Here is a 14049-nt window from a genome sequence, read left to right on the forward strand (position 1 = left end):
CATTTATAGTAATAGAGAGTGAAGAACTAAAATTGTAAAACCACAAATGTACCAGTAAAAACTCAATCTTTGGCTTTGCGCTCAAAACTTATAGGTACGTTTACAATTGTCTTCCAGTTAAGCTTTGGTATTTTTAGAAATAAAGACAATATACCAGCACGTTGTATCTCAAAAGCTATTTGTGGGCAAAATTCCTCTAAAATCCTATGCGTCACGTGAAAACCGGCGCATCTATGCGTCAGTCATCGCACCGATCATAAGGCTGATTTCACAAACAAGCGTTTGAACCGCGCTGTACAGACGCGCGCGCATTTCTAACACTACGATTGATAGCCGCGCTTCGTAGTAATACAGTTTCAATGCGACGTTACGAAGCGCCTGTACCTCAACAGCATATCAACGGTCCGAAATATTCATTATTATTAATAATAACCATGGGTTAAAGACAAAAAATTGTAACCCCCACAAATGTACTTATAGTTACCAAAAAACCAAACCCTGTCGGCACGCTTATAACTTATTCGACTTTGCACCAAAAACGGTGCGTCTCGGCGGCGTCATTCTGAAATCAACCTAAGGTGATAACATCAGACACGCGGCGTCTCCTACGTGACCCTACCAATTTCACCATAATTAGACCTGTTCACATGGTGCCACCGGGCAGTAGATCATTCTTGCGTCTGAAGAACATGAAGATGAATCTATGATAATAAAAAACCGAAAGTACATGCTAGGGCAGACGTATGATGAACCCTGGGAGTCTTACATACCTCATATGTTCACTGTCTTGTGACTTACGGAATACGTAGAGCTTTTTAACGATTTCCAGCATGTAATGTTTAGGTGCCCCGTGTCACACTGAAACTTGAATTTCTGAAACCATATCACTAATCTAATTGAAGTTGAAAGATGTAGTATCTGCCTACCCCTGGCCTGGGAAAAAGGCCTTCTTTTGTTTTGATTTTATGATCACTTGATAGTTGTGATTCGATATTGCTTTTAGCTTAGCCCGAATGGAAAACTTTCATCCTTTTTTCGAAATGACTAGTCTATCTCTGCAATTTTCATACAAATCAATTATACGACTGACGCGGAAGTACTAGAGGAACTTGAATGTTTGAAATATTAGTAAGGGTTTTTTATGGGAAGATGTTTATTATGGGTAAAGTAATAAAAACATTTAAAAATTGAAAATTTTTATTACATGCAATATTATTTGGAACACACGTCGTCTGTTATTTTATAATATGTATAATAAATAACAATATTTTTTTCACAAATATACATCTTTATCCCTTACTTTTTAGACAGAGCCGTAAGTCACAAAAGTCCCAAAAGAAGGCCACATTAAGCTATTCAATATTTAAACACTGAGAGAATTTTAACGAAGACATTGAAAAAAATAATATGATGCAACAAAGGACAGAAAAAAAGTAATATACCAAAACAAGTTGTCTTAAAGAGTCAGATAATAACAGCCGAAGATTTCGGTAAACGCTATTCTAAAATTAATACCACATGTGTTGTCAAAAAAAAGTAAAATAAATAAACAAAAATTATCAAAAAATACTATCGGTCAGATTTATCTATTCACAAGAACGAAATTTACCGCTGAGCGTATGTCTTTACTGTTGTATTCACATTTTGTGAAACGTCATTATAATTTTATTATGTCACTTCTTAAACACTCAGTAAATGTCTCAGTCTTTGCAAATATTAATAAATTAATAATCGTACTTATAATCATATGAACTTTCTGAGCCGCGCCTTTCGTCTCTTCTACTACTTCGTCCGTATCTTGAACTATTTTTACCGTAGCCTCTACTACTCTCACCGTGTTCATATTCTGCTAGTGGAGATCTATAAGTCATACTGTCTCTTCTATCATTATGCGGTCTTATTGTGGTTTCATTCCCTATGTCTGGCTGAGGAGGCGTTTTCCCCAGGAGGTCTGCTATATAGTTGTCTCTTTCAATTTGATACCCGCGAGCTTTTTCGAAATCTGAAATAAAGTAAATATTCTGTAATTTATAAAGACCCATGACATGAACAACTTTCCTTTATTTAATGATAAGTACAACTTAACCTCGCAAGGGTATAAGAGACAATAGGAACGATGAAATAAGGACTTTCCATATAAATACACCCATACATGTTCCATATTATTTTCTTTTTACTGTAAAGAGCGTAAATTAAATCAAAGCTGTTTATTCAAACATCATCAATATGAAAGCATCACATTGCATTTTTCCCTTAGGTATTCTATCTAGCCAACGTTGTTCATAATTTCCTAAATGATCCTAAATCCGTGTTTTAATTTGCTTTACTTACCTTTTATAGCTTTTTTGGCGGCAATATGTAGGCGATCGCGCATATACCGACACACCATGTACCCCGTGCGGTTCAGTCCGTGAGTGCAGTGCACGCCGACCACGAAATCTGAAACAAACAACATGGTTGTTTATAGGTTTACGTTAAATCATTAATTTGCTTAAATACAGTACATTTTAGGCATAATTCGTTATTATAAGGATCTTGTATATGTTAAAATATTAATTCTATTGAGAAACATAATAATGCATGGGTCTAAAGGTTCCACTGGCCGAAAATGCCTTATGGCATCAAGTCCACCTTTTGCTAGTCCTTTATTTTATGTTCTATAAAGTTTAAATATTAACATGGATGAAGGAAAATAATTGTGAAACGATCGAGTAGAGAGGAAAGACGTAGTCGCTGCCAATGTCTTTGAGAAAGTTATTACCTAAAGTAAGATTACTTTCGGAGAATAGATGGTTATTCGTTTTAATTAAACATAAAAATATTATGTTCAGTTTAATAACCGATATATGAGACAATTCATTCTATACGACATCTTTTACGATTCCTATATCTATTTGATTTAGTAACACAAAATTGCATAACTGTATTTTATACCACATAAGATATTGTTTCCAGAAGACAACACATCTACTTAAACCTGCTTAAATTCTAAGAACGGTCAACGGTAATAACTACTATTATGTACTTGCCATACAAAAGCTATGCCTATGAATGAATGGAAAAGAAATTAAAATATCACTTATTCATTCAGGATAAACAAGTGACATGATCAAAGGACCTTCCCCAGAGTATTAAAAAATTAAAATAATCATGCACAAGTAACAAACTTCCGTGTACCTAATATAAATTGAACGCATTCCAATAATCCTACATTGATTAGAATTTTTCTATGGTTACAACATTCAACGTTGATAATAATGAATTCAAGAACTTGACAAACATTTATAAAAACGAATGTTGCAAATGAAACGGTACGCAAAAAATTAATGAAAAATTATGTTTGTGTCCTCAAAGCATCACAAACATCGACTTTAGGTCGTTGACTCCCACCCTTCACCCCCTAGAGGGGGCGGCGGGGTGGAGGAAGTCGTGGCCGCGGTTTGACACTTCCTCAGGAAGACCTTTGAGGCAGTAAAGGCACGTGTGGGGTCTTTTAAAACTACGTAACCGCACGACTTAAGTACCTACAGTCATACATATCATTGCTTCATCCCTTAAATGATGGACAGAACTAATAATCACAAGAAACACGAAAGGCACTGTTAGCTTAGGGACACATCCCCTAAAAGGATCGCGCGGGAAGAATAATCTCCTAAATCTACTTTCTTGCACCAACTTATTTGTTTCTAGACTGAATTGTTAATTTTACAAACTAACACAAACGATGACTCATGAAATTATTATAGTAAATGCTACGAACATCAATTCTTAAGCACGAGACAAAAAACCAAATAAAATAAAAGTACACTGTCGACACGAAATTCCCACAGAGTCTAAAGCGAGAGGTAATGGTGTTCAAGGCATTATCCATGCAAATTCATAGCAACATGCTGCGATGGACAAAAAAAAATTAATTTACAGATAACTTACACGGAGCCCATCATTGGCATTGATTAAATTATTTATCATATATTTATATATGATATTCGTGCCACGTGGTTCCTGGCACCAATATAAAAAAGAATAGGACCACTTTATCTCTTTCCCATGGATCTCGTAAAAGGCGACTAAGGGATAGGCTTAACAGCTAAACGTTTTCTATCAGTCTTTCAAGACTGCGGGCTCTGTCAACCCCGCAAGGGATATAGACGTGATTCATTCATATGAATGAATAATAATATTTATTCTTAATCGGCATAAAATCTTTACTTTCTACATAATAAATGTACTTTTTCCAACAGGGGTAGGAAGAGCACGTGCCACGATCCCTGCGTGGTTCTGTTGGTTTAATTTTTTTCATACATTTTAAGTAAACTAAATAATAAAAGACGAACGAAACTGGCAAAAAACTTTTACTACCCTATTTTCGCGTTAATCTTGTGCCACTCAAAAGAAAAGCTCTAGATACTCTTCATATGAGAGCAAGCATCTCCATGTGAGTATACCTTTACAATAATCCATCAAATGAGGCTCTGTTGCAACTTCATTAACGAGTGAGCGAGCTTTCAATTACAGAAACAAACAATACGAAGATAATTGTATGTGTTTGTATGTAGTTTTGAATGATTGAACTCATTCATCTGGCCGGTCGTGACAACTGTTACTTTTTAACCTTTATCGTTAACTTAATATTAAAATTAAGTAGAACTTCGGTCGATGATGGCTTTAGGGCTTTTATTTCGTTTAATTTTTTTTTTAATATAATGTTAGCTTAATAGAACCTAAGCAATGTGTTTGATTTGTTTTGTTCTACAGTGGATTTATTTCAATTTTAAATTCATTAAGAATTAAATCGGGAAAGGCGACTAAGGGATAGGATATATATTAGGATTCTTCTTTTAGGCGATGGGCTAGTAACTTGTCACTGTTTGAATCTCAATTCTATCATTAAGTCAAACAGCTGAACGTGGCTTATCAGTATTTTCAAGCCTGTTAGCTCTGTCTACCCCGCAAGGGATACTTAGGGATAGACGTGATTTGATATAAGTATATATGTAAATCGGGAAAGTCCTGGCCAGGTCAATTATACCCAAAAACAGATCTGTGAATGTGGATGAAACGAAAGAACTATTACAGAATCATGGCAAGTGGAAAATCTCCGCCTTACCTTCCGGGAAAGATGCCAGCTTTGAAGTATCAAGAATTTTTTTATTAAATCCCCAGCATAGGTTTGGCCATTGCTGCATACCTTCAGCAAGTCTAGCCGATTCTCATTGGATTATCCGATCCGATTACAACATTCAAAACTCATGTTCCGCTATTCAAACGTAAATGTATGTGGCCTAAACGTTCGCTAATAGATTTCACCCGCAACGCATATCGATGTAAACTTCACCGAATGACAAAATTACGATTTCTAAGTACGGCACTAAAGTATCTACGTCGAAACATTCTATTTCAAATGGAAATTCAAGAATACAATAAGTTAATACTCTCGCAACTTTACATATGTAGGGTAACAATATGACAAATTTTTTGTTTACATATAAATGCTGTTTTCTCAAATTTTTTGTCTCATCTCGCAGAGACTTAGAAATTAGCATTTTCATATTATTTATTTTTAAAACAAATTACTTTAATTTTTATCTTGATAATTTTTCACATCATAAAATCACGCCTCTTTTCGGGAGGGGTAGGCAGAGACTACATATTTCCACTTGCCATAATACCTGCTTATATAATCGATATATAATATAATCCATACTTCTTTCGCTTCATTCACATTCATAAGTATATTCATGCAAGTCGCAATGCTCGTCGGTTTCGAGTATTTTTCTGCTTCTGGTTACCCTACTCACAAGTTATTAGCATAGCTAGCGTGCGTCAATGTACGAGTAACTTCATGTAATAAACTAGATAGAAAATAAACATAACACTGGTAACTGAACCAGCAAGCCCAGACAAACAGACAAAAGGTATCAAAAGAAGGCGTTACATAATTGTAATAGTGATATGCGTGATGAATAATATCATTGCGTAATACAAGGGCTCTAAACAGATCTATAAATTCGTAGAAGTCACATATGTGTAGAATAGAAATTAAATCAATAAACTATATAATTTTGTGTTATCATATTTATTTACTCAGAATTGGTGGTTAATTCTGGATATGATGTGAACACCTTACAGTTTAGTCACGATTGTTGTGATCTATTTGTATTATTTTGACAAGTTGATATGAAAAAAATGTTTAAATATCTTAAACGCCATGACGTAAATTAATGCTAAAACGTTTTTGTGTACTAAAGTGGTTTGATCTCTAAAAGATGTTTTACAAGCGCGTTTAACATATCACGTGTCTAATCTTAATTCACGTTAAAGATTACGTTATTTCAATTAAATTTACTTAAATAGATATTTCTTCTAATAAAAAGATGCCTCTCATTTTATTTAATTAAATTTCATCTTAATGATAACGATTTTGCAAAAACAAATTGACTTGTTATAATAAAAATGGGATTGTCTAAAGAATAATTAACTCTACACATTGCACTACGCTACGTCACGCAGGTCGCATAGCTCAATAGATGCACGCACATCGTGTTGCCAGCGGATCGATTGTCGATAGTCGCCTCATTGTGCACAACACTCGATATCGATACATTCGCCTACGCCCGACCCCTTTACATCGTAATCGGTTTATATGGAGATAGCCACACACAATCGTCAGTTCAATGACGAGCCAAAACTAGAAAAGCAATAGAAATTAAAAAATGGCGCACATTTAAAGAACAATACCAGAAGGAAGCTATATTGAAAGCAAGCTGGGTGATGACTTGGGTATCTCTTCTCCAGACAATAATTCTAAGAGCAGTTCTTCCCAAAGAAAAAGAGTCCATTTCTTTTTTTGGCCTTTAAATTCGTATTAGTATGATTGAGTTAATAAAATTCACGAACAAACAATACATGTTCAAAACAATTATAACAAAACTGAGAAAAGTCGCGATCTACTTCTTAAGCTAGTTTTTATCTGAAAAAGTGCACTACAAATTAGAACTTTTCGCAGATAATTCAAATCCTTCAAAATTACTTATCAGTACACAGACACACAACAATGACTATGAGATGGAGTAGATCTACATTGTTCACATCACTTAGCGTATGTTGCATCAGTGCGGCGCCATGCGTGGGCCGAGTTAAATGATCAAATGACTGATTAGTATGTTTAGGATTATTAATTGTTGCAATCGCGAGTTCCACCGCACCGTCTGGTATTTTTATAACCTCTGAATGTTAGCAGCTCAAGAATTTCTAATATGTTACACCTGTTTGAGCATTATATAGATAAGAATTTAAGATCTTCACTATAGGTATCAGAATCATCAATTGTAGGAAGATCAGTTTGAGATAAAAATAGAAAGCTGAAAAATAAAATTTAATAGCCACACAAACAGAGCAATAATTTCTAAACTCACAACTTTTGAAGAAGATAATTTGCGACAAAAGTTAACAGACAATATCAACAATAAAAGCCATTATTTAGAACTAAAAACGTTATCACTTCATAAATACAATGTCAGACATCTAAAGGCATTAGTCACTGGGAATGTCCGAAAGTTCAAAAGTGCAACTTTGTTTACTATCTGTACTCAGATGAAAACTGCAGTGGAGGCACTAGTACTCACAACACATAATAAACACAGAAGCTCAACTTCATACTTTTAAACATAATGTGAAAGTTGCAAACAAAGACGGCCTCTGTGGCGCAGCGGTTGTACGCTTGTCTGTGACACCGGAGGTCCCGGGTTCGAATCCCAGCCAGGGCATGATGAGAAAAGAACTTTTTCTGATTGGCCTGGGTCTTGGATGTTTATATATATAAGTATTTATTATAAAATTAATATAGTATCGTTGTGTTAGTATCTCGTAACACAAGTTTCGAACTTACTTCGAGGCTAACTCAATTATATATTTTATAAAAAAAAAAAAGAATTTTGACTTCTAACTGTGTCGCATAATGAAAAAATTCTATTTGAAAGAATTGATATCTAACTGATCAATTCTTTCAAATAGAATTCTTTAATACGAGTCGCATTCTCTATGAGTATTCTCTAGAGTCTATGCGGTATAATTTGTGTCATAAACCACAACCAAATTCACTTGTTTAACCTAAAAACCATGTTCCAACTTATATTAAACATGGGTTTATTTTTAAGTATATTTATTTAACCTGTTCACACTTTACCTGCTTACGATTTGGAAAGAAAAAAAATCACCACCATGTGATATCGTATGCTGAAGTTACCCTTCTGAATTTTATTTCGAGACTACATTAGGAACAACTTGAGAACTAAATTTGAACAAAGTCATTTCTTTGACGTCAGCTAAATAATTTCAAAGATTGTGACTTCTATTGGGTTGCCTTTGAAGTTTAAACTTTGAGTCATATATATGAATGTCATATACAAGTAATAAGAAGAGCTATATAAAAATTTACTGTTTTGTTTTACAGTCTAAGTCCAAGAATTATTTTAACCTAAAATAACTATTAAAAACGAACGTATATTTATAAGTATGTACTGCTTTTAAATTACCAAGGCAGTAATTAAACAATTTGTAAAATATCTTCATTTCTGATGTGCCTTTTTCAACAATTATTGTATTGATTTCTCAAAATTAATTACATAGTGTTAAAATCAATAAATCACACAAGTGGCAAGTCATCTGTCTGTGACCGGAGAACAATCAATCAACACAAATAACATCGAGGAATGATGATGCGACATCTTCTGTGACTACCAGACGACCCCACCTCAACAATTAATTGAAAGTTTCGCAACACAAATTATGATCTAACAAAGTTATTTCTCTTAACCATTTTTTGGTAAAGGTTATGTGTGAGAAATACAAAAACGTCCACTTTTGATAGTAAATTTCTTTACATTTCCAAGAGAATGCAGTGCTACGAATGGAACCTCTTTACTCCCATAACCACAGATTAAATAAAAGTATCATGTTTAAGCTGAAAGCATCATTCAGTACGAGTTACCCTATTCACTATAAATATATAAATAAAATGCTGGCAACACTAGAAATAAATACAGCAATTTGAAAATTCGTAACAACAGAACTTTGCTTAAAGTTAAACTGAGATTTGTCCAAAATATAGTAACTATAGTTAGGTACGATTATATTGACGTAACGATTTTCATCCATGTAAACGAAAAATCCCGTTTACTACCGTTCTCGCGGGAATTTTGTGAAATCCAATGTTAGTATACCCATAGACCACATAAGGAAATCTACACGCATTTTCAAATATTGGAATTCAAAAACGATATTCTTTTAAAAAAAAAATCAAATTAGATTTAGAAGCAATATACCTTATCTTTACAAAATTTATACATATGCATAGCTTGATCGCCAGCATGGTTGTAAAGTACATTGCTAAAGATTCGCACGAGTTATTTCAAAACCTTCAAATACTCGGACTTACAAGACGTGTATGTTCATATTGATGTGGTAGCAATTAAATTGTAATGAGAATAAAATTAGCCAAGTATTTTGCTTGAGTAGAAATTCTTCAATAAGCTTGACAAGGGAACACCAAGTTTGAATACATTTATGGATGTCATTATCAGACAACAATCTTTTGACATTAGCCGACTGTCTTGTGAAATTAGCCGACTATAGTTCGGTCTAACAGTGCATTGTAGAAGTACTAGTATTTACCGGTACTTCTGAAATAAACTTTTTATTAGCTTTATAGACAAATCGTACAAAAATATATTTAAAATTTTGAATATCACGTTTGCAGAAATTGTATTTATAATATCATATGTGTTTTAAAGAAAATTACAAAGTTATATATTATGCATATACAGATTATGCAATTATTATTAACGAAAAAAATATATAATCTGTGAATAAAAGAAGTAAAATAATAAAACAGTAATTTTCGTATCTATTTTTGCATACAATGAATAAACTTAGTGAAGATAGTATGTTGCTCGCTACATACTACGATATTTCAAAACAAAAACCCTGCGCCAATAATAGGTTTGTCATTTTATGACCAAGTAGCTAAAGCTAGACAGTTTATGAAATAGTATATGAATACGTGTTAAAATATTGTAGACTTGTGCTGACAAATGCAAATATTTCAAAGTACTTACAACAAGTTCAACAACAAGACATCAATTGCTGAGGATTTTACAACGCTTTTAAGAAATATAATTTCATTACAAAACACCATAAAACTAAGGATTTTCTTTGTCGCACAAATTACGACATACTTCTGGATTCTACATCCTCTGGTACATTGTAGAAAGAAAAATTAACTTAAACAGTTTATATTTTAAGTAGTCATTGTCATCTGGAAACCACTCGCGTAGTTTGAAGTTGACTGAAAGCTTATATGTTATCTTGTAAAGATATTTCAAAGAAAGTAAACCTCTTTACCCATGCAGCATTGCGAGGGATAAAAGGACGCCTTCACATCTTCCGCTTATACCTGATCATTATATCATACTTTATCAATTTATCTATTCGAAAAGGAGTTAAAACCGCTTTCTGTAATTTTAAATAAACTATTAATTATACGTCGATTTTTATATATTATATCAAAAATAATATAATAATTCATAATAGTCGTCTTATTATTTGTTTAGCGATACTGTGACACAAAAATAATTATCCATTAGTTGATATTGTCAGAACCATTGTTTTTCAAATCGGAACACTTAAAAAGCCAAAAAATTACAAGATCTTAACAACAACATTCGCATTTATTTGCAGCGGATTCTTCTACTTCTAACGACCTATTTCCAAAGGTCCGGTACTAACTATGGCGAACCAGTCATTAACTCCTCAAATCTACTTATGGACACTGATAACCGCCCGTTACTGATGAAAACGCCGACTAATATACAAGAAGCATGCTTCAAATCATAGAAACTATACAAGCAGAAAGTCAAGAAAATAAAAATTATTGTAATTATAAAAACTTACCCACAAAAACTTGACGTTTTTGTGGGTAAGTTTAGGGTTTTTCTCTATGTACATGTCTTTTTTGCTACTTTCCCGCCACTGGTCTACTGAATAAAAAATTGAGCATGTGTACTTAACAAATATTTATACTTATTTATCTAAATATCATCCGGCCGTCCTCGTATGCCATGATTTAAGAAAAAAAATCTAATAGTATTATGTACGCTTACAGTTTCCCCAAGCTAAGTCGGCTGGACATAGCTTCCAGCATTTACAATACATTTTGGCAACAAATTTTATTGTATAAAAACAGCCCAAATTCATAGTAAATAAAAGTTTTACTTTTGTTTACAATCATCTGTTGTGAGAAGGTGAATTCCTTCCATACTTAATTTGTTAAGTAATCAAATGATTCTATACTGACAATTAATTGAAACTGCCCACGTAATCTAATAAAGCAAGTTTTGGTGATCAAGACAAACAAGCGCGCCCATTCGTAATTAGAACTTAATGAACATTCGTATATTGAGTTGGATACCGTGAGAAGTTCAACGATAACCACGATTTGTGTCAATGTAATTAAATGTGTAGCTGCCGATAATGTCGGGCGTGTGGACTCAACTTACTAGTTTTGACTGCTATGAGTTATTGATGAACCATTATATCCTGACCCTTTTAATACTAAATTATTTAAGCTTTTGAACCAATTGAAGCAAATAGCGGTAGATCTTATATAAACGGTCACATCACACATTCCTCGTTAAAATCGAAGCGGTCTTTAATTGAAATCGTATGTTGTATCCAACGTCCCTGATAAGAATGCACCTTTCTATTGATGCATCTACTTATATAGTTACTGCAAATTGAGATGCATTTGACTTAAATTATCTTATATCTTTTACACTGCTTGTCAAAATGATTTTAAAGTCCTCATTTACAACTCTTTAATTGCACAAAGGTATTTTCACCGGCGCCTGCGCTTTTCTATAATTTATTGCGTCTAACACAAAAGAATAGCGATTAGAGTCTGAGACACAGTAATGATACTTTTATGGTTGCCTCGTAAAGTAATACAATTAGGCAATGTGTGTGTGCATTAACACCTCGCCATAAGTCCGCCCACGCGATGCGACTTTAAAAGCTCCAACGACACGATGAATGTGACCTACTTATCTTGGTCTACAGTGAGACGAGAGCATAAACTAATAGCACACCCATACTTGTCTTCACCAAGACGAAAACACCATTCATTTGGATAAACAAACGAAACAGGTATGCGCCAATTACTATATACGTAAGTTTGCCCTATACTGTATAGTGGCAGTACGATGTGAATTTTGTCTTTGATCCGTCATAAGACTTGGCAGAAGAGTCAATCAAGAGCGTTAACACAACAGGCAAATATGATTTTTGACTCACCGCGATTTTTTCCCAGGAACTCGTCAATGGTGTCCATAAATCTGGAAATAAACAAAATGAATCAATAAAACCGTTTATTTAGGCCCACGTACGCTGACGCCACTTCAACAAAAAGTTATTTGAAAAATTCTATTAAATAATTAAATATTCCTGAAAATAAACCTATACTTATTAACAATAAATTTATTTATTAACTTTGATCGTGTTATAACATTCCGATATATCCGGTGCATAGCTCTGAATTCATAAAAAGTTTAAAGACGATATAAAAGATAGGAACAGTTATCTCGCCATAAATTGAATTTTACAAAAATCTACGGCACCCGTCACGTTGGAGATGAAATATTATCATGTGTCGATCGCAGCATGTCGCCATACTTTAATCGATTTTTTTACACCTAAAACCGCATGATCTGTGGATTTTGTGGGCGTCTTAAAATAACAAGGAGTTTCTGCCGACTAGCGGCCTACAGTTCGTGAAATATGTTTGTTTCCATCATAACAGGTGCCTTTTAATATCCACCGCGAGGGAGCGCCGGCGGCGTCTTCGGAATATCTTCTTAAATAACTTGCAAGGGTGGTCTAACGATCTCTATTGTAAATGTTTGTTATCAAAAAGACGGAATTCTAAACTTTCAATATTAAAGAGGGGCTGCTTTGAGGTATGATCAACACTTGTCATGTAAAATATGGTCATTTAGCTGTCACTAGGCGCCAGCACCATAGTAGGTCGCCTCCTGCGGGCAACGTAACCAGTTGTATTCAAACAAAATTTACAATTCAGTCCATCATCATCATTTATATTAGCATCTAAAACGGTGCAAATGAGACTTTGCTTAGAGCGGTTTTAGTAAATTATTCAAATCTTAACCAATAATCTCCATTGAAGATTTGATTTATAGAAAACAGTGGCAGTAAATGTGATTTCAATACGACTCCCATAAAAACCAACACGATCGTAAACGTCAAGGTGCAGTAGGACAGAAAAAGGTTTTTTTTAGTAATTTAAAATTAAAGACGTCAAGGTATTTCAACAAAAGCAGCTATTTAAGACAAATAGAAGATGCATCTAAGTGTTTCCTAGGAACTTGTACGTTATTCTAACAAAGTTTGTGAAACTGTACGCGACGACGTGTGGCGCCAGCGTGTAAACATTTTAATTATGCATAAAGTCACGATTCACCAAATTCATGGAATATCTCAATGGCTTTTTTTTAAGGCCATAGTCTTTTGGGTTTTCCACAAACGTCAATTAATCTACAAACGATAAAATTTAAATTCACAAAATTGTGAAACTGTGTTCTTATTTCACCATGCTGTATTACGCAATTCCGCTTGTTAGCTTTGTTTAAGTTCTTTTACATTAGTTGGAAATAAAATAAGTTAGTTAAAAGTGTTATAAATCAGATGTCGACGACAGGTGATTGAAGGACAGCCAATATATCAATTCACTGTTAGTACTTAAACATTAAATGGCTATGAAAGGAGCTCCATAAATTTTTACTTTATCGCTTTCTTACTGTAAAACCATAGCGTGACGATCTACTACTTTCCCAAATAAAATACTCAATCGAGTCATATAAAATTTATGGAAGTTCCATTATATCGAAATTGGGTTCATCACAAAACCTATAAAAATATTGTATATTATGAATACTGAATAATTTGTAGGTCTCTATGTCATTGTGATCATAAATTTGC

At 33.7% G+C, this 14049-nt stretch overlaps 1 protein-coding gene across 1 annotated transcript in view; it reads right to left on the reverse strand.

Moving 5' to 3' along the window:
- Positions 1-1187: 1187 nt before the first annotated feature.
- Positions 1188-14049, reverse strand: part of LOC106135707 (RNA/RNP complex-1-interacting phosphatase) — a 61490-nt gene continuing 48628 nt past the window's right edge. The window contains exons 6-8 of the mRNA XM_013336077.2: positions 12349-12389; positions 2332-2439; positions 1188-2002 (exon numbers count right to left, since the gene is read on the reverse strand). Coding sequence (XP_013191531.2) covers positions 1725-2002; positions 2332-2439; positions 12349-12389 — 427 coding nt within the window. The 3' untranslated portion in view covers positions 1188-1724. The remainder of the gene's footprint in view (positions 2003-2331; positions 2440-12348; positions 12390-14049) is intronic.

The sequence above is a fragment of the Amyelois transitella genome, chromosome 8 (assembly GCF_032362555.1).
Source record: "Amyelois transitella isolate CPQ chromosome 8, ilAmyTran1.1, whole genome shotgun sequence".
In the NCBI taxonomy this organism is placed as follows: Eukaryota; Metazoa; Arthropoda; class Insecta; order Lepidoptera; family Pyralidae; genus Amyelois; species Amyelois transitella.